Source organism: Anser cygnoides, chromosome 7, assembly GCF_040182565.1.
Source record: "Anser cygnoides isolate HZ-2024a breed goose chromosome 7, Taihu_goose_T2T_genome, whole genome shotgun sequence".
Taxonomy (NCBI): domain Eukaryota; kingdom Metazoa; phylum Chordata; class Aves; order Anseriformes; family Anatidae; genus Anser; species Anser cygnoides.
The window spans coordinates 12,385,128-12,405,338 of NC_089879.1; the positions used below are offsets into that span (position 1 = coordinate 12,385,128).

The 20,211-nt window shown below is 43.6% G+C and overlaps 1 protein-coding gene across 4 annotated transcripts in view; it reads right to left on the minus strand.

Moving 5' to 3' along the window:
* Window positions 1–20,211, minus strand: part of SORCS3 (sortilin related VPS10 domain containing receptor 3) — a 307,083-nt gene that overhangs the window by 107,271 nt on the left and 179,601 nt on the right. For all 4 annotated transcript variants that reach the window (XM_013174527.3, XM_067000505.1, XM_067000506.1 and 1 more), the window contains exon 5: window positions 497–570. In XM_013174527.3, the coding sequence (XP_013029981.2) occupies window positions 497–570 (74 nt within the window). The remainder of the gene's footprint in view (window positions 1–496; window positions 571–20,211) is intronic.

A 20,211-nucleotide genomic window follows, 5' to 3' on the forward strand; every position in this document is an offset into this window, starting at 1 on the left:
AATAATACTAGTTCCTCAGAGGGTGATTCAAAACAGAGCAAGTCATCCTTTCTCTGCAAGGTTTGCATAAGGACACTGGTCAGAGTGGCTGGCTTTGTGAAAAGACTGTGTTGTAGTCTAAAGTAGCTCTCAGAAGGGTTGAAAAGGAGAAGGTCTAATGATCGTAGCTTTGCCAGTGAAGCACTGGGGCAGTTTTTCTGTGTTAGTGTAAGCAGCTGTATAAAATAAAAAGAATAATAATAAAAAAGCAGGAGCTCTGCAATTACCAAGACCTGTACTCATCTGTAGAAGACAGCATCTGTTACTGGACAAGAAAGAGGTACAAACATGGAGACATTCAACTATAACACTGCAAGATATGGACTGAGCATACAACATTAAAAACAAGGGCATACTTAGTGTTCAGGAAAAAAAAAAAAAAGATCCCTTCAAGTTAGATACCCTTCTCCCTTCCATGATGTACCCAAAGCAAGCAAAGCCAGAGGGCAAAACTCACCAGTAAAACCTGTTTGGAGTGACCCGCTCGTGCATGAGTTGCCATTTTCTTCCAAAGTCCATGGAGCTGTACAGCTGAAAGACAGAGAGAAGTAGTATAAACTCTGAGCAAGATGAGGAAGGGCTGCTGCTCCATAAAGGATTAAAATCAGTTCAGATTAAAGAATAGGAAAGGATTGTACTGCACAGTTATCTATCAACCTCACTGCCAGGGATGGCTAATAAGGTAATCTCCTCCCCTCATATTTAACCCAGACTGAACTGAGACTCGAAAGCAGGTTGGCTCTTCCTAAACCTTTTCAAACATTGTTGTGCTTTCTCATTCCAGCTGTCAACACATTCACTTTGTCTGCCATATGACAAATCTGGCAATCCCCCTGACTTTTTTAGTTCAACAGGAAGCAGGTGACTGATGGCATGTAAATTCCTAACATTAGTTAGAATGAAAGGCAAATTAGATTAGTTAACATGGCTATGATGTGGTAGATAAGTGACTCTATACTCAAGGTCATGCTGTGATCTGTTTTTATGGTGAGGGTTGCATCTCTCTCCAGTGTAGGAAGGAACATGAAATGCTCCTAATTTATAGCTTCCATTTTCAGAACAAGGTCTAAATTTTCAGATAAGTCAGAAATCAATCTGCTCAGCAGTTAAACATTCAAGATAGTGAAGCAGATCTTGAAAGCCATATTTTCAATCTAATGATTGTTCTGTGTTTTCTGGCTAGCAAATGGTGCAGCAGCCAAATTTCCACACAATTCCACACTGTCTCAGACACAGGTTCACTTGGCATATTCTCTGCTGAATACTACAAACCTTGTCCTCCACACAGTTAATCCCCACAATTGACTCACTCATAATCAGAGCATGTGTAAGTTCTTTTCCTACAACTTTGAGCAAGTTTAGTTTTTTAGAAATGAATCACACCTTCAGAAATAGCTACTCTGCTTTACAACTAGATCACAGAGAAAGAAATAGCAGGCAGTATTTTCAAGGGGATTTCAAATAAATTCCATCTGAAACAAATTCTGGGTTAATAAAACAAGGGTTGATTGTAGACTAAGAAGGTAGATAACAGAGCCAAGAACCTTATATTTTTGTAATATACAAACTTCAGGTCCTAAATGGGAAAATTTTAGCATCTGTGTAAAGGTTGTGCATTTGATTTGTAGTAATTGGATTTACAACTTGGAGACAGGTCTATGTTCAGATTAGAAGGGTTCACTACCTAGTGATGTGTACCATGGCACAGCTACGACGGATGGCTAAGCGTGGCTGGGAAGATAAACTCTATGTGCTTGCACTGAATATTAAAGTTTCCTGAACGGTCAGTATCTTTGACAACAAATATCCAGCAGACACATCAGAGCAAGACTACAGAACAATTTGCCAAAGGAGATGGAGAAGGGCTGTTTGAGCAGTGTCTGCACCCCGAGGCAGCCGATCAATTCTGTGTTTGCATGCAACTAGAGAGCTAAACCACAGCATTGTATACCTAGCAAGAGGAAACTCAAAAACTGAAGTTCAGACCCTACCAAACATCTAATATGACTGATTGTGTATAGACAAAAGAATCAGTTCTCTGCATTTCTGTCAATGGGAAAGCGAATTTCTGCCACTAACAGCTCAAGCTGACAGTGAATAAAGCACATCGGGAAGAAGAGATAGGAGCAGGCATTTGCCAGTCTTATCAAAATGGGCTCCACTTATGTAGATTTCATTTCAGCCAACATCACTGGGCTTACGGTAAGAATTATTAGGAAAGATTTTCTGCCCGGTGTTCTTTAGGAGATCAGACATGATCTGAATATTCCTATCTGGCCTTGTTTCTTTGGCACTGTCACTAGATAAGATAATCTACAGCACTATAAAACTACATTATCTGGACCTCCTCTGCTTTTCTGGTCACCTATTACAGTGATAGCCTACCAAAAAAGCCAGTAGAGAAACCTCTGCCGCAGAAAGAATTATCTTTAGATACAAAATAAAGTACTGCATCGTTATCATTACTACTGCTACTACTATTATTATTAGAATTAGGAAGATAAAAATCCTTATCCATTTCAAGGATGGGCTTACAAATTTGACATAAATATTCAGATAACAGCTTTCTGAGGGGACATTCTGTTTAACACTGTTCTTAAAGACAATGATTGAAAATCCACAGTCCAGGAGTCAAAATTCTGCAGCGCTACAGCCCGGTGCCTGCCAGGAATACTCCTCGAGTCATTTGACATGGTTTTACACATATGGGGACTTCTGCATAGACTCTGTCGTATGGGTCACATGAAATAACTCGTCTATCCTTTTCCTGACTGGATGTACAATTTTTTAGACTGATCCACGGTGCTGTACAAATCTTGGGCTCCAGGCATCTTGGCCTCAGTAACTCCTGTTCACAAGCAAGTGGGACTAGTATCCTTATTGTATTCTGCGGCAGATTAACCATTCTCACCACGAGAGCAAAGGATTAGCAAACTATATCCATTTCCTTAGATCCTCTTTTATCTTTTGCCCCTAGCATTTCTTTTTCTTTTGCAGCTCCGTAACAGCGGTAGCTACAGATAGCTCAGTGGCATGAAGCACAATCTCTTTCTAGCTACTCATCTCTCCCACCGTGTCTCATTCAGGGAACATCGTTCTCTCTATCAAGTTAAAAATCAGAGACCAGCTACTGAGTGTTTTTTCCACCTTCTTTCTATTAAATCTCAGCCTGACTGATGGTAGAAGGATTAAACTGAACTTGCAGCCTTTAGGTGATTTCAGATGGAGAGATAAGGAGACACTATTTGTTAAGTGAGGCAAGCAGCAAAGAGTGCAGCCGCCTCGCCAGCAGCTCCGGCCCAGGACTGCTCCTGCTGGCTGCTGTGGCCCAGCCCAGTGCTTGGGGACTGGGGCTCCCTGCCCAGGCCAGGGGACGTGGCTACTGCTTTCCCCTTTCCAGGTCCAACCTGTAGGAAAACTGAGCAAGTATCCCAGAGACACATGGACACACACAGACAGGACATTGACTTGACTGTCCACAAAGGCTGCCCCAGCCAAGGGCTGCCTCCAACAGCACGTACACACACTGGGCTCACGTAAAACAGACACAGACAGCCGAGCCCCCTTACACCATTCTGGCTGTTAGTGACAGACGTTGGCTGGTGCAGGCATGCACACGGCTCTCTTTAGGTTCACAAGCACACACACAGTCGTGGATCTTTCAAACACCTGGAATGGCCCACCTGTCCGTCCAGCACCTCTCCCAGATCCCAGGCCCCTTACACACTTCATGGGTCGCCTACTCACCGGCTGGTCCAGCCTGAAGTTTGTTAGCAAATACACACACGCACACCCCACGTGACGCCTGCAGTTTGATAGCCCACCCATTAGTGTGACAGGGAGGTTTGTTTCTTGTCATCGTCTCCATTTTGCTTTGTCAGGCCTGTGTCTCCGCATTTTGCTTATTGTTCCCCCTTCCTTATTTCTTATCATCCTGATCCAGAAATCCTCCCTCAGACAACCTCGCTCAAATCAGCGTTCCCACATCCATCTCTTTCCTGATCAGGTTTGGTTCCCATCACTGCCTCCCTTACTCATTATCTGTTTGTGGTCTTGGAAAAGGTCCTCTACCGGACACTGCTAAAGGAGCAGACACTATCCCATGTACTCTTACACTATTAATTCAAAGAACTTACATTTTTTTTATTCACCCATTTACTCTAGGCATCCACTTCGAATTTCAACCAGATGAATCTTAAGGTGTATGACAACAAACGTTGAAAGGTCTCCCTGGCCCAGTTCACTTGCATAGTGCTATTTACAGATGTAAAAGTTAACATTGAATTAGTAAACAGAAGACACAAATGAAGACTTTTCTGGTGTGCGTTAAAATTTGTCATATATGTGCTTTCCCTTCACGGGAGAAGAGATATTTTTTAGATGAGACAACAAATTCAGCGGCAAGTACAGCAGATTTCAATAGAGATTAATTTGACCTAAGGCTGAATACCAAGTGATGGAAGGAAATGAGGTTTGTATGGTGCCAAGATTTTCCTTTTTTAAAGCTTTGGCCTGGCTATTTAGTGACAAATAATGTTTGGCATTTCCACCTCCCAGAGCATTCCAACACATCAGCTCACAAGACAGATGGATTTCAGTGTACCATGAGGATGTACCATGAGTGCATGCCCTTTTTGCAGCAGCCACCTTCTGTTAATTGACCTCCTCTGATGAATGGAAAATTAAGTCCATTACAGGTCGTAATGTTTGTATGGGCCAGTCCTCAGTGAAACTTAGTTCTTATGCCTTGACACAGCTGAAGAGTGGCATGCAGAGGCCTTGACTAAGGAGCAAATCAGAAGCAAAACCCAAAACAGAAGGATGAAGTCCTGGCCTGTTACAAGGGTGACAAAACAGTTAACACAAAAATAAACTCAGCCTCCTACATCTACCACAGAGGCACCTCAGTAAAATCCACCACAGCACTTAGCCAAACCCCAGCAACCCCTAAATCAATTTGAACAGACCACTGACAGAAACATCCTGAAAGCTGAGGTACTTTGGGAAAAAAATGCAAGATGCTCCAACTCCTCCCTGAGCCCACGCATCTGAGTGAGGCTTATTAATCTCATTTACCCTTGCAGCAGACTACAGCTTTTTTGATGCTGTTTTGGTTTTTTATTAGGCATAACCCTAGAATTTCTGCTTGCCTGCAGACAGGCTTATGACAATACAACGGGAAAGATGGGATTTATAAAGGTGAAGGGGTCGGCACTGCATGACAAATAAATATACCTCTTAATGTGCTCTCAGGCATGATGAAACACCAAAAATATTACCCTAAACATGTCATCCTGGCCACACTAGCAGGATCAAAGACCTGCTCTGTTTTTGCACCTGGCTTTCAGTTCACCTCAGCTCAGCAGTACAGGCACAGCCTTTGGGAAGGGGTGCTGAGCACTGGGGAAAAATCTACTCATGCACTGGAGCCTAGTTAGACCTAATGCTAAAAAAAAAGGCCATATATCGGGAAGGTAAATAGCAAATGTTTATTCAAACAGCATCACAATGTTCTACACTCAAGGATTGTAGCACCAGACATATCACATCCACCAACACAGTCCTGTGTTTTACCAAGAACAGACAGACTGTACGAGGAAAGACCTTGGCAGCCCAAGTGATATACAACTTTATTTCACCACAGGCCAGAACCTTAACTCACGCTTGTCTTGCTCAGCACAACACTGAATCATAAGGATATCACATATCACAGGCAGACTCCTTCTTCAAACTCCAGTAACGCTTGCAACATTTTATTTAACACAGGGATTTTTTCTGAGATAAGTAGCAAACCCCTTTAAAGGGGGCTTTATCCCTGATACCACATTCTAGGCCATGAACACGTACAACGTGCCAGAAACTGTCAGAACAACTAGGCTGGATACACAGACACATGCACACAGAGCTGCATATGAAAAATGCCTCCATGCTCTTTTGGTACTCCAGTACAAGCTCTCGGGATGACGCATGGCTTGTTTGGATGATCTTGTTTGGGGCTGGGATCATTTGTTTGGGGTGTTTTGTTTATTTTCTGTGAGAAAATTTTTTTAGTGAGAGCTAGAAAGAAAAGAAAAAAGATTTTGCTCAAGTCCGGCTTCTCAGAACTGGAGGAATGTGAAAAACTGCCCATCTTAAACTCTGCTTATGGAGAGAATGGAAAAGAGTGAGCAATGAAAGAAAAGCCTGGGAACAACAGGAGTAGATTCAGCCCCCGGTGTTAGTCATCCATATCCTTGTCAACAAGGAGCCTGTCACCAACCCAAGAAACAGACACTTCTAAAGCTCAATTCCCATACTAAAATACACTTCTAAAATTATTACTTACGCCTTAGAAGCCTCCATTTCTCTCTACAGACACTAAAAAGTCCACAGTGACTGGTGCAGAAGGAGGCACCCCCACTGCAGATATCACACTAGGCAACCTGTTCCCACACTGACTTGCCTGCTCCTCATGGGGGAAGCAGGAAAAGACTGAAGACTCAGCTGGAGTTAGAGAAGGATCGGCATACAGTAGGCTGGGTACACTCTACTGCAGCAAGAGCAGCCCTGAAGATGTCATGCCTACTGCTTCTCCATCTATACTACAAACTAAAGAAATTCAGAGAACTTTGGTACTGATATGCTTTCTTGCCCAAACACAGAAGAATTACAGCCTCTGGAACATATATAGCCTGTACCCAAATAAAATCAGATGCTTTGTTCCTAGGAAGTCAGGACTATTGGCCGGAGCAAACATCTGGAAAGAATCTCCATAGTTTCCTGTCTGCCAGCCAACCCTGAGCGCATCTGAAGCTTGCAAATGATGGTGGCAGATAAAGAGAGCAAGAACAGCTGGACCCTGTGCACTTATAGGAATAATTCATTTACTACACAAAATTACACTTCCCCCTAGACAATACATCCAGCTGATGATGGAAAGATGTGTTCATATTAATCCAGCAGGGTGAGGGTCAGCCTGGGGCTAATTACTGGGCAACAGCTGACACATGATGGAAGAGGAGGGGCAGAATAGCCAGGCCTGCCATGTTGTCAGAAGAGCACGATCCCGAGCAGTAGCTTGGATTGCTTACATGAAAAGATGGCTCTGATCCCAGCACAGCACAAAAGCAAAGTAACACCTTCTCAGCCAGAGCTGGTGGGAAATATCTACAGAATGTGTGGAGGGTTCCTGCCAAAAAATCAAACTGGGACAGAAGAAAAATAAAATCAGGTCAACGTTTCTGTAGGAAATTGGACTGCATGCAAGCAATCTGCGAAGAGTATATCTCAGAAAAGCAAGTCTGTTGCAGGGTCTTAAATTCTCTCACTCGGGAAAAGACCACAAGCACTGAAAAATATTTAGAGGCACAGAAACTGAGAAAAAGTTGTAAACCACTCAGAAAATTGCAAGATGTGTTTTCTATCTACAATTCTGTGTTACAGATGAAGTTACAAAAGGGCAAGAAGGCGCTATCGTTAATACGTCAAAAAGTTTATTCCTAGAAGGAAAATGAGCTTTCTGCAGGAAAAACTCGCAATACTCTTCAGCATTCAGAATATAGAACAGAGAAGTCACGTCTAAAAACTGACAGAGATGACCCACCACGTGGAGCAAGATAGCTGTGTACAATAAACTCAAACTGCAGTGAAAATATTTCAGGAGATGACATCAAGCTTCTTCTAAAGACAGACTGAGCACTTGGGTACTGCAAGAGAAAAATCAAAATATCTTGGAACAGTATTCTGTAGAGGATAGATGGATGTCTCCCACTTCTTTCACTGCAAAGGAAGATCTTTTTTCACACCTAAAATTGGACATAGGAAGGGACTAATACAGTTGCCCTTACTTAACAAAAATAAATAAATAAAGCAAAGGAGTCTGTACTGTTGTAGATAACTGCTCCAAGCAATTGAAAAGATACAAAAAATAATTGCATTTCTTACTGTTACTTGTTTTTTTCATTTGTCTCCAAAATAACACCTATCACTACTCAACCAAAATGTTCTCTTCTTTTCTGTTTCACTGTTTCACCACTGGAAACTGGTGTATTTTTCCCTTAGTTCCAGCCAAATCCCTGAGACTTTATAACTCCTCATTCATGCAAACAGAATCACAGAATCGTTTAGATTGCAAAAGACCTTCAAGATCAAGTCCAACCATCCACCTAATGCTACAATTCCACCGTGAAACCCTGTCCCTAAGCACCACATCCACACATCTCTTAAATACCTCCGGGTGGGGGGGGGGGGGGGGGGAGTCCACCACCTCCCTGAACAGCCTGTTCCAAGACCTAACCACTCTTTCTGTGAACAAATTCTTCCTGATGTGCAACCTAAACCTCTCCTGATACAACTTGAGGCCATTGCCTTGCATCCTATCACTTGTCACCGGAGAAGAGAGACCAACACCCTCCTCGCTGTAACCTCCTTTCTGGCAGCTGTAGAGAGCGATGAGGTCTCCCCTCAGCCTCCTTTTCTGCAGACTAACCAGCCCCAGTTTCTTTCTGCCCCTCACATGTCTTGCTTTCTAGTCTCATCACCAGCTGTGTTGCCCTTCTTTACACATACTCGAGCTACTCGATGCCCTTGTAGCAAGGTACCCAAAACTGAACACAGTACTCAAGTGTGGTCTCACCAGAGCCGAGTACAGGGGGACAATCACTTCCCTAGTCCTGCTGCCCAGACGATTTCTGATACAAGCCAGGATGCCATTGGCCTTCTTGGCCACCTGGGCACGCTGCCATCTCACGTTCAGCCAGCTGTCAAACAGCGCTCCCAGGTCCTTTTCTGCATAGCAGGTTTCCAGCTGTTGTTTCCCAAGCCTACAAGGCTGCACGTTAAGACCCAAGTGCAGGTATTAGCCTTGCTGAATGTCATCACCAGTTGGACATGGGCCATCAACCTAGACTATCCAGATCCCTCTGCAGTGTTTTGCTACCCCCAAGAAGATCAGTACTTCCACCCAGCTTAGTGTCATCTGCAAACTTACCAAGGGTGTGCTCAATCACCTCATCCATATCACTGATAAAGACATTAAACAGAACTAGCCCCAAAACAGTCATCAAATTCCTAAGGAATTCAAGTTGGGTTAGTAAACTCCCAAATAGCGAAGAGAGGTCCAAAGACTTTCACCCAGTACCCACAACACACGGTCCATTTTTCCCTCATTTATTTTTTTATTTGATATGTTGCGAAATTGTTTTTTTCCTTCTCACAGCCCCACTTGCTAAGTCTCCTTGCAGAGACACCCTACAGCAACTGTGCAGCCAGCAGTTGCACTCAGACACTGACACGCTGTGCCTTTGGGATAAGAGCAGAGTGAGAAGCCTCACTGGAGCTGAGCACCAAAAGACAGATGACAAACAGAAATAACTGCATAAGAAAAAAGACACGATAGATTTGGTGTAACATTAAAGACAGCACGTGGTGCAATAGAAATATGCCCTATTTCAGCTTCCACCTTACCTTCCCCTCCCATGTTTCATCCCTCCTTTTCTGGGAACAGCAGAACTCGGTTCTAAATTATGCATCAGCTGAGTGACTGAAGACAGGTCAGGAGCAACCCTTGCCATGGAAGGGGCTTTATTGCTCACAGTAGGAAAGGTTGCATTCAAGGAAAGACTTGGGACATCTGATTCCTCTATTTCACCATTCCCCTCAGACCAAGTTTTTTTATTAGGTTCCTCTGGTGTGTCAAGCAATAACCATAATGAGACACAAAGGCTAGTGTCACATTCAAGCTGATGACCAGTTCAAGAATAACAATACCATCTCTGCTTCTTCCTTTCACCACCTCCCAGGGAAATGCCTGTCCTCATCACCTTGCTTTGCTTGGGCTGCAAAAGAATCAAGATTTAAAGCTTGGAAGTTCTTCTGGACCTTCAAAGAAGGTAAAGGAGGGCTCTTGCCACAAGCTGCTAGAAATCATAATTCTGGTAAGGCATCCTTGACAGCTTCACACTAAAGAACTGAAAAAATAAATCCTGCTTCCTGAGCACAAAGATTCATGTAACAGCTGGTGGAGCTGAGTTTAAGAGCCAGTCTACCAGCACCATATTTATGGACTTAGTTTACACAGAGTTGTATAAACTAGTAATTGTAATGAAAACAAATGGACCAGTTTGTGTCTGTGCTTTGATTTCTTTTCCAGGTGATTAAGGGCTGCATGAAGAGATCTCCTTACAAGCCCAAGGCTCCTCTCTAGCACGGTACAACCAGATGGTCTCAGGCATGGAAAAAGAACGTCCACAGAGTGCTGCATGCCCAAGACCCATTAGAGCTGCTCATTTTGCTACAGATGTTGTACAGTAGAAGGCACACTAGAAACAGATCATTTTGATGAGAAACTGGGCTAGACAGAAATTAAATACTAAACACATTTCTATCATCTGTCACATACAGGCAAAAAAAAAAAGTATCAGAAGAAAGGAAGTTTTCTTTATGCTTTAAAATTTATTACTAAAGTATTTCACATGCTGGCTGGCAAAAGTGGGTCTTCAGGCAAAAACTCAGACTACACTCTACCATTATAAAAAAAATGGTCAGGGATCTTCTGTGCAAACCTCCAAAACTTTGAAAATATCTAACTTCACATTGTAATTGTATAGACTTGGTTTATAAAGCAACCAGATAAGGCACCAATGTCACATTTCATGGTTTTACAGTTAAAAGTAAAAAAGTAAAAATAAAAAAAAGCCTTCAACCTGATTTGTCTGCTCACAGCAGTTGAGTTTGCTTAAACCAGATGCTCAAAGCAAGAGTTGCCTCTATTCGCTTCTCCACTTCACTACCAAGAAAAAGCAGAAAGTGGATTACGCTGGTGAAAAAAATGTCCCCTCAAAAACTTTCATATTTCAATTTCTCTTAAGCCTAACTGGTACCAAGTACACTCAGCCAAAAAATTGCCATTTTTGCTGAGATCACAGCATATCTTTTCCTTTTCCACTGCGTGACTGATTTGTAGTAGAACACGGAATCCAGATACAGCTGCAACAGGAGCAGTGACGTAAATGAGCATCACTAGACATTAAAGCATGTTTCAATCCTGGGTGAAAAACAGGCTTTCTTTGCCCTACTTTCTCTCCTGCTCCCCGAAATGCTGGACTTTTACAGAACCAAGATGAAAAGCATTACATTCAGATTTTTTCTCTTTAAGGGTGAAAAAATGTGCTTGTTTTGGTCAAAGCACATTTTGATCATTTCTAAATAATTTAGTTTTAACAACTTGCGGAACGTACTATAAACAGAAATGGCATTTTGAAAGAAAGCTGGCTTTGACTGCTTTTTTTATTCTTTACTTCCTGCCATTTTAACCACTGCAAAATTAGATCTAGAGTCTGGGTGAGGGAGGGCTAAAGTTGAGCAACTTTTTGCCACCAATCCCTTTGTGACTAAAGTTTAGTTAATAAACCTTAGTGAAAACTAGAAGTATTAAAGGGGGAATGAGAAAAAAAAAAAGTGAAACTAAAATAAATAACTAAATAAAAACCCTCCAGCATCTGCAAATGAAGAAAGACATAACAGATGGGGCGAGCAAAGTGTGGTGCATGGGGACATAATTTCCCACACCAGTGATGCAGAGCAGAGAGTGAGACTGGACAGAGGAAGGGCCAGGGATGCAGGGGATGACACTGGAGCTGTGAAGAGAACAGAATGGGATGAAGGTGGTAGAGCTGCCTTCTGCTACCAGGGTCTACAAACAAGGTGCACCAGGGGATACCTGTACTAGTATTTCCTCCACTGGCATCCAGTAGGCTCAGCCAGAGGCTGAGGACAGTGGCAGGCTTCTGTTCTTTAGCTGCTGCTTCAGGATTGGATCTTTTACAGTGACAAAAGCTTACATCAGCTCTAATGGCTGCTGACTTTTCTCCCTCCAAGCCAGCCTTGTCCCTTTGAAGCCCAGCTTCTTCTCAGCTTAAAAAAAAATCATCAGGCAGTTTTTGGTGTGAGGTCTGTGCTAACTAGATCCACCAGCTGCATGGGTGCATCCAAGGGGGCCGTGCAGCTCCACCACGCACCAGGGAGCTCTGTGCTCTCCCACCCCAACAGGAATATCTTGCTTGTTCCTGGGGAATCCACAGTGCACCTCTTTAGAAGCCCCTCTTTGTGCTTGTTCACTGCTTGTACTCCGAAAGTTTAACAATAAGGGGAAATAAATGGGAACCACATGTCTAATGGGAAGATTTTTCATTTGAATGTGTTTTATTGTGTGATATATGCCTTTAATTAAACTGCAAGCGTATGGGTACATTTGTTGCTATTACAGACCCATCTTTCATGTTTATTGAACATAATACTACTATGGGTAAAGCAGTTGAGGCTCAGACATTAGCCAGAGTGGGACATAAAAGTACAATCACATGCTTGATTCTTCCTCCCCTCCTTCCTTTACAACCCCTGTGGCACTGTCCATAGAATAACCTCCATATTATGGGGATAAAGGTTTAATGGAAAGGTTGGTTGGACAGGGTTTTTTTGTGTGTGTGGGTAGGGGATTGGTTGTTTCATTCCTCCAGATTAGTGAAATGGATTTCACACCACCAAAACACTCCAAATTCATAAGATTTTTCTGAGTTATTTCTTTAAGTGGAAAAAAAAAACATTTCTGAAAGTTTAGACATGGCCATTAAAGAAAACGGTTCAGGATGGAATTTTATTCTGAGATATAACTGTTGTTCATGTAAAAAAAAAATCACATGGCTTAAAAGAAAGAAATATTAATATGGGCTCAATCAGAAAGTGTCATTTTGACAAAATTAAAGCAACGCATTTTGCTCCGGGTTAAACTGCACGTAATTTAACACACACGCCCTGCCACCCAAGTCAGCTTCAGTTTTGCATTCATCAGCATTTTCACAGGCCAGGGAGATCGCTCAAGACAGCTGTCAAGTTATGCAGCTCGCACCACCCTGCAGACACTGAGCTGAAATGTACCTGACACTATCCAGCACGCATAATGGAAATGAGTTTAAAAAAAGCAACAAAAAAACACCCCCCTCTCCTAGCCGAGGCCATCTTCCCCTTGGCAGCAATCCCACAGCACAGCAAGTAAAATTGCTCCCACTCGGGAGCTCCAGTAAATCCTGCTCTGATCCCACCTTTCTCTGAGGCCAGACACCACTGCAGCCTCCCTGCAAGCACATGCGATAACCAAAGCTGTGAAGCTCGAGGGGTTTGCTCTGCTCAGTGCCATTAGCACATCAGCCCAGGTACGTGTCTGCGACAGCTCAGCGCTCCGCTCTCCTTGGCGTGGGTTTCACTCGGGCTGATGCAGAGATGCATACACCGAGAAATGCATCACAAGCACAGGTGCCAGACGACTTGGAGGGAAGTCAGAGAGAGATAATAAAGAGGTGACCTGAGGAGATGGATTCCAGGAGCTGAATGTACAGAATTTCTCCAGGGATTGTAAAAAGGAAGCGCAGAACTGCTGCCTACCTGTATGATAATGGGATAACACCAAACAAATGGGAAGCTTTGAAGGGATTTAAACTGGATGACTCACAAAAAGATGTAAAATGAAGAAGTGAGTACAAAGAACAGGCTGGCATGGGTGAGAAGGCAGAGACAGACACTTCTAATCCTTAGAAAACAGAGCTAGATAGAATTCCTGGGATTGCAAATACTAATTTTTATTAATTTCCTTTCCACTTTAATGCTTCTTCTAACAGCAACACAGTCTGCAAAGGGGCCCAAGAGCCATACTCTGCCCGCTCTGCCTGTCAGATCCATAAGGCAGGAAGGATGGCACACCTGGCACCTCACTGCATTCATTCCAGCCGTGCTCCAGCTGGGCCTTGCAGCTGGCATCTCCAGGCTGCCACAGCACACCAGGCTACCTTTGGGTCATGGATATGCCCCAGATGCAATCCAGAAAGGTTTCTGGGAAGCCACAATAGATGAATGGGCACTGCTTAGGAGGTGTGCAGGTCCTGCACTAGGAAGGATCCCTTTCTGGATAATTCTGGTCCCACGCACACAGCCTGAATGCTCTACGCCGCCTGGGACCAAGGCCACGTACTGGACCAAACCATCACAGAGCAAGGCCCACCACAGTCAAAGGGAGGCTTGTGCTCCCCAAAAGTGAACACAGATGTTCCCTGTAGGATAACTGTGACTGTGAAATAACTTGTATAAGTAAAAGAGATTATAAAAACAAAGTAGTAAACTTCAGCTTCTGGTAGTACTGAAGGTGCAGCAGCTTTATGCCAGCAAATACTATCTCCTACTCAAACGTCCTAGCTCTTGTACCATCTTCTACAGTTCCTTCCTCCAGGCCATCTTCATTACCTCACTCTTGTCATATCCACTCCTACAATAAATCAAGAGAACTAAACTTTAATATGAAATGGCCCATAAGTCTTGATTCATTGAATGCCTCAAGTGCCAAAGCAAACTTGCTTCTAGGAGCTTGAACATATCACATAATAAAGAAACTCAGTTCCTCTCAACGTCACCCTCTTTCTCCCCAGTCAGCTCTGGTCTCTGCCAGGTATTCAGCAAGCTTGAAAAGATTCTCCAGTGCTTCTCTTACTGTAACACTCTAAAAATCCTAGGGAGGAATTCAGTTCAGCTCTAGCTAGTCACATTTCTCAGTGGCTAGATCCCCTCGCAAGCCATGCATTGCCAGCAGACAGCTACGGAAGGTAAAAGCAGAGCCTGCTTACTAAAGCCCCTCTCTTTAGACACACAGCCAAGCCTGAGATCATGTGTAGGAAGGGCTTTCAAATCTGGAAAGCTGCAGGAGAATATCCTTTCCTATATCCTGAATAATGAGTGGCTTCATGGGAGACAAGTGACAGTGTCCTCCCTGTGCTCCACAGTGCTTCAGTTCATCCTGATCCAGACACGCAGGGGAGACTGACACCACCACCTGTGCCCCAGCACGAAGGGCAGCATACAGATGTTTACAGGAGGAACCCAAATGAACAGCATCATTGTAAATGCCAGCCACCATCAGGAACAATTTAGCTTGACAGTTGTAGCAGAAACTGTCACTGCACTGAGGCATCACTGCCAGAAAAATCACCAAATGAGAAACTTGCATGTTTCAGGGATCCCCTGGGGCTATCGGGCATACACCATTTACACTGTCATCTCTGATTCATCTATCATCCAGTTCCTGCAATCAAACGGTGGAAAATTATACCTTTAAAATAAGTGAATCTGCAATGGCAAATCATGCAACAAAAAGGATGTTCTTACCTAACCTTTCTCTACAGCTCTCCCTCTATATTATGCAGTAGCTATATTTAATCTACTTACTCATTTAATTCAAACTCTAGGTACCTTCAATCCACCTTGCAGAGTGGAGGCATGGGGACACAATAAGCAAACCTGATCCAAGCCAACAATAGTCTACAAGTCAATCGATACAAAACAACATTAATTCCTGAAGGAAACCAACGCTCACAGTGATGGCACAGCGCAATTCTTAGGATAAAGGAAGACTGCGGAGAAAAATAAAGCAGCCTTCTCCATGCTGTCACCAAAGAAAAACACGAGTCATCTGGATAGGGAACATCAGACTCAATTTTGCAGCAGAACCTCTCTCAGGTTTGTCACATCGGTGCCGCTGGGTCTGCGTGCATAACACTCGTGGACTTGCACCACGATCTGAGGAAAGCAACTGGCCTGAAGCAAGAGCTGTGTCTGCAAGAGATCAAAACTAGAGTCTTGATTTGGCAGCAAAACTTTTGATGACACTATCGTGCTCCTATTATATGGCAGGAAAGTCCCCTTGGGTACAGTGTATCCTGCTAGCATGTTATTTGTACGTGCTGTTATCTCTCGAACACTGCAAGTAGAAAATGCTACCAAATTCAGATGGTTTATGATTACTGAGCCTCTGGCAGAAATGAGCTGCCCAAGGTAGGAAGCTGTGGGAAGAATCAGGTTTTCTTCCTTTGCTCTAAAGAATCCCAAGGATTTTCTATAAAGATTTGAGTTTGCTGTTTGTTTGTTATTTTGGTTGTGTGATTTTTTTTTTTTCCAATTGTCCCTTTCTCAAAAATATCATCCCTCATTTTGGTCCCTCAGCTCCTCCTTTTATCTTACCTACAGCACTTCGGAAGTACCAAAATATTACTGCATCATGCCCTAACTTTCATTTTATAGCCACCCACGGTCCTATAAAAATCAATTGAACACAAACCCACAGAATTTTATTATACTGGAAGAACATTTTGTAACGGCCACACAACTGTTGTGGGGCTTCTACCGCATGCACACCAGCCCTCCAGTCTTGTCCCAGACAACCTGCATGGAAGGCCAGGTTCAAATACAGACCAAATGCAACTGAAGACAGACAGCATTTGCAATGATGAATAAAGATCTCTCTTGGAAGGGTAAATGGGCCACAGCAGAACAGTGCTGGAATCAGATTATGAAAATCTTGGCCTTTTTTTGTTTGCTTGCTTTTGTTGTGTTTTCTTTAAAGACAGAGCTCTAGTGAGGAGGCTTTTGAAAAACACAATTCCCAGCCTGTCCTCAGTCACAGAAGCATCAGGAGAAATATAAAAGAACAACTGAAATTACTCAAACACCTTTTCAGTCTTTTTTTTCCACCAAATTCATGACTTTGAAAAGACTAATTCATTATTTAGGACCCTGGGATTGGTATTCCTGAGGTGTTAGACCAGAAAATCCAGGCATTGGCCTCCTTTTTAACCACTAAGGCAATGAGCATGAAAAGCTGAAACCCACACTACGTTACCATTGAGCTTTAGAAACATCCCTGCCTACTGAGGGTCAAAAGGCTTCAAGCTGTGCCTCCAGCAAGTTTATTCTCTAGAATAACATTGGTTACATGCAGATCCTATCAGAAGGAGAGGGGAAAAAAAAAAAAAAACCACAGCAGAGGTGAATTTTCATATATCAAGCTTGAGCAATGGAAACAAACAGTCACCTTTGCATAAGCAATAGCTTACACACAGGCGGATGAGCCCACCAGGGACTCTGTATCTCTCAGCAGGCAGTTTTAGGGGAAAAAATACTGTACACTGGAAGGAGTAAACTACATTTATCTTGTTTTCTCGAGTGAGCAGAATACCATAAAAGTTTTCAGGCCAAATCCTCCAGTGATGTAAATCAGCATTTCCCTGATAAAATTGGTGGACCCACATTCAATTTCAGCTGCTACATATGTGGCTGCACACGTCTTTTGTAAACCAGCTCAGGTGTGCTATTAGATCAGGACATGGTCCATTTACCTGCTGAAACAAGCACTGGAGGCAGGGACGGTTTGGAGTGATTCACAAAAGAGAGAGGAGAAACAGAGAAACCTATTTGCAAAGGGCAATCTGAAACAAAACTAGGGCCACGTACCACCTTCCAGTATTGCAGAAATCTGCTTCACACAATAGCTACTACATTATTTGAAACAGAACGTGTGAGCTTTTGAGTATACTGCTGTGCTACAACATAAACAAAGTGCCCTTGCTGCCCTGTGGTCCATTTGCAATTACAGCATCTGCCAGCATGAAATTCCCACACTGAGCTCTTACCCCAGCTGTCTGGAAATCCTGCCACAGTCTGAAGCCTGGGGAGAAATGAGGTTGCAAGAAGAGGAACTCCTGTAACATTTCTGCAGGACCATGAAGGGCCGTGGAAGGGAAAACTGAATATGAGTTCAGAGGTCTGGATAACTTTGCAGCTCTGCCACTGGTTAGTGGCTAACCTTGCACAACTCACTTCGACTTTCTGTGCCTGTTTCTCTCCAGCCTCTCTTACTGCCTTGTCCCCTCTGCCTGTGTATTGGCAACGATAAAGCTGTGAGTTCTGAGCCATTTAAATACTTCTCTCCTGACAGTGGTAGGTAACATGACCAGGACAGGATGGCACTAACACCTGTGTAAACCAGATGATTCCTCCTGGTCATGGCCTGAAGGGAGCTACTAAGGACTGCATGGCACAACAGTCACCAGGGCATCCTGGGGTCTACTAAATCCAGTTGTGCTTCACAGTACAGTGGTGGAGAGGAAACATCGGCTGCCTGCGAACCTTTTCTGGAGTTTCTCTTTTGCTGGCTCTCAGATATGCACCTCTCAGCTGTATAAAAAAGAGCTGGAGAAGATACTGGTATGGATAAAATACAGTGAGAGTGTTGTGTTAAATGCATGTGCCATGCCCAGCAGAAAAGCACTAGGAAGAAACTACCTTCGTATCAACAGACCCTCAAATGAAATAAGCAGAGACCTCTGTGTGGTCTAAGGCCAGCTTGTAAGATCTGATGGCCAAATCCATTGCAACTGAAAGCACAGGTATGGTAGCAGCTAGAGGTAATACAGTGGCAAGGACTTTGGTCCTCAGCACTGCCAGCTACAGCCAAGGCTCTGCACCGGGCTCAGGACTGCACACCTACTACAGGTTCCCATCCCTGCACAGTTCACCCAGCCCTTTTCCCAAGTACTAACATGGTTTCCAGGTTATGCAAACATGCTAAGGGTTCAGCTTTTGCTACCAGGAATCTGGAACACCTCCCTGTTAGAGACAGAAGAGAGAGCAAGGGGCAGCCTGCTATTCCCACTCCTGGCTGCAAGTTCCTGCTCTGGCATGCAGAAATACACCCTAAAAGACTGCCCCAGCTCTTGGTCCCCGGCAATGTAGCAAACAGGCATGTGTGGGTGCAGGCGTGGTGGGCAAGGACAGCACCTTCTCCCCTCAGCATCATCCATCCAGCTGGCTCCCTCAAGGGCACTGGTCCATCCCATCCCAGCCACCCATCTCCGATGACATTAAAGATGAAAGTTACTATCTTGCTAAGTGGCCCGCTGCCATCTTCATGTGCGACGCTTCCAAACAGGGAGGTCTTGCATTGTCAGTGCAATGTGCAAATACTAATTAACACCCCCATTACCCGGACAAAAAGAACAGTCCCTGTTGGGCGGATTTCCAACAGTTCTCAGCCATCTGAATCACTAATGGTGATGGGAGCTGCTGGGTCCTTGATCCTACTGGGTAACACGCGACCCTTCATGGTTAACAAAAGATAACAGCTTTTCAACTGCCACCTTGCAGAAAGCACTCTTGGTCGGAGGGAATTAGACGGCGTCCCTCTGTATTCAATTCTACATGCCTACGGTCATACGTTCAGTCGCTGGCAGACACATCTACCCCCAGGCTATGGCTTTAATGTCCTAAACTGTTACAGAAACATGAGATAATAGCAAAATCCAAGACAGTGAAACTACTTAAAATCCCTGCACTGAAAGCCCTTATGCCCACATTACTCGTATGTCTTTCCAGGCTCTTTGTAATAGTGAAAGCCTGTCTGTATAACCACTTTACACCCTAATTTGGAAAGGTCCTCACACTTTCTGGCCTTAATCCAGAAAAGCACTTACGCAAAATCTTAAAGGTAGGTTCAGGCCAAAGCATTTTGCTGCTGCTCTGAGGTCAGGGTTACCTTTTTTTACCTACTAAATTCTGTATTTTATAGGTAGTGCTATTCAAAGTGAACTTCTGATGACAATTCATGCAAGTCTACGTTCATTGTCACAAGCTCCTTTCTACTACTTCATCTGTAGTATTTTTGGTAAAATTAATCCTGTTGTTCCTTGGCCTGGAAAAGTCAATGACATTTCTAAAATCAAGCACCACATTGAATCAATTCAGTGATGGAAAATGACACTAGACCGAAGCTTTCCATGGTCAACATCAGCAGACATTTGAGTGGAGTCAACAGCCGAATTGTGCTTTTTTCTGCAGATGAAATTAATATCATCCGTAATTCTGCTCAACAGGTTACAGAGGAGACCTCATGGTGCCATCAGACCAGGAAAAAACCGAGAAAGAGTTTTGAAATGCGATGCGGAAGGCAAAGAAAAAGGAAGAAAAAAAAAAAAAGAAAGAAAAGGTGAAAAGAAAGGTCAGGGAAACCCTCCTGGATTCATCTCACTCCACTGAAGCAGCCTAGTAGGTAACTCACGTCTACATAAATGAATCACAACATAGAACAACAAAAGACTTGGAATTCCATCTTTACTTTGCTCCCTCCTCCAGGGCAGCAGATCAATGTAGGCCATAGGTGTGACAACAGGAACAGGGAAACTTAATACTTCTTGTTGCTTTGATCACATTGGAAGCATATCCCCATGTAACCCATTTTCCACAAACCCAGTCATCAGGGTTGGTCTCACAGCCCTTAATCTCAGGTATCTATAAGGCAAATATTTACATCTCAGCAATGTGAGT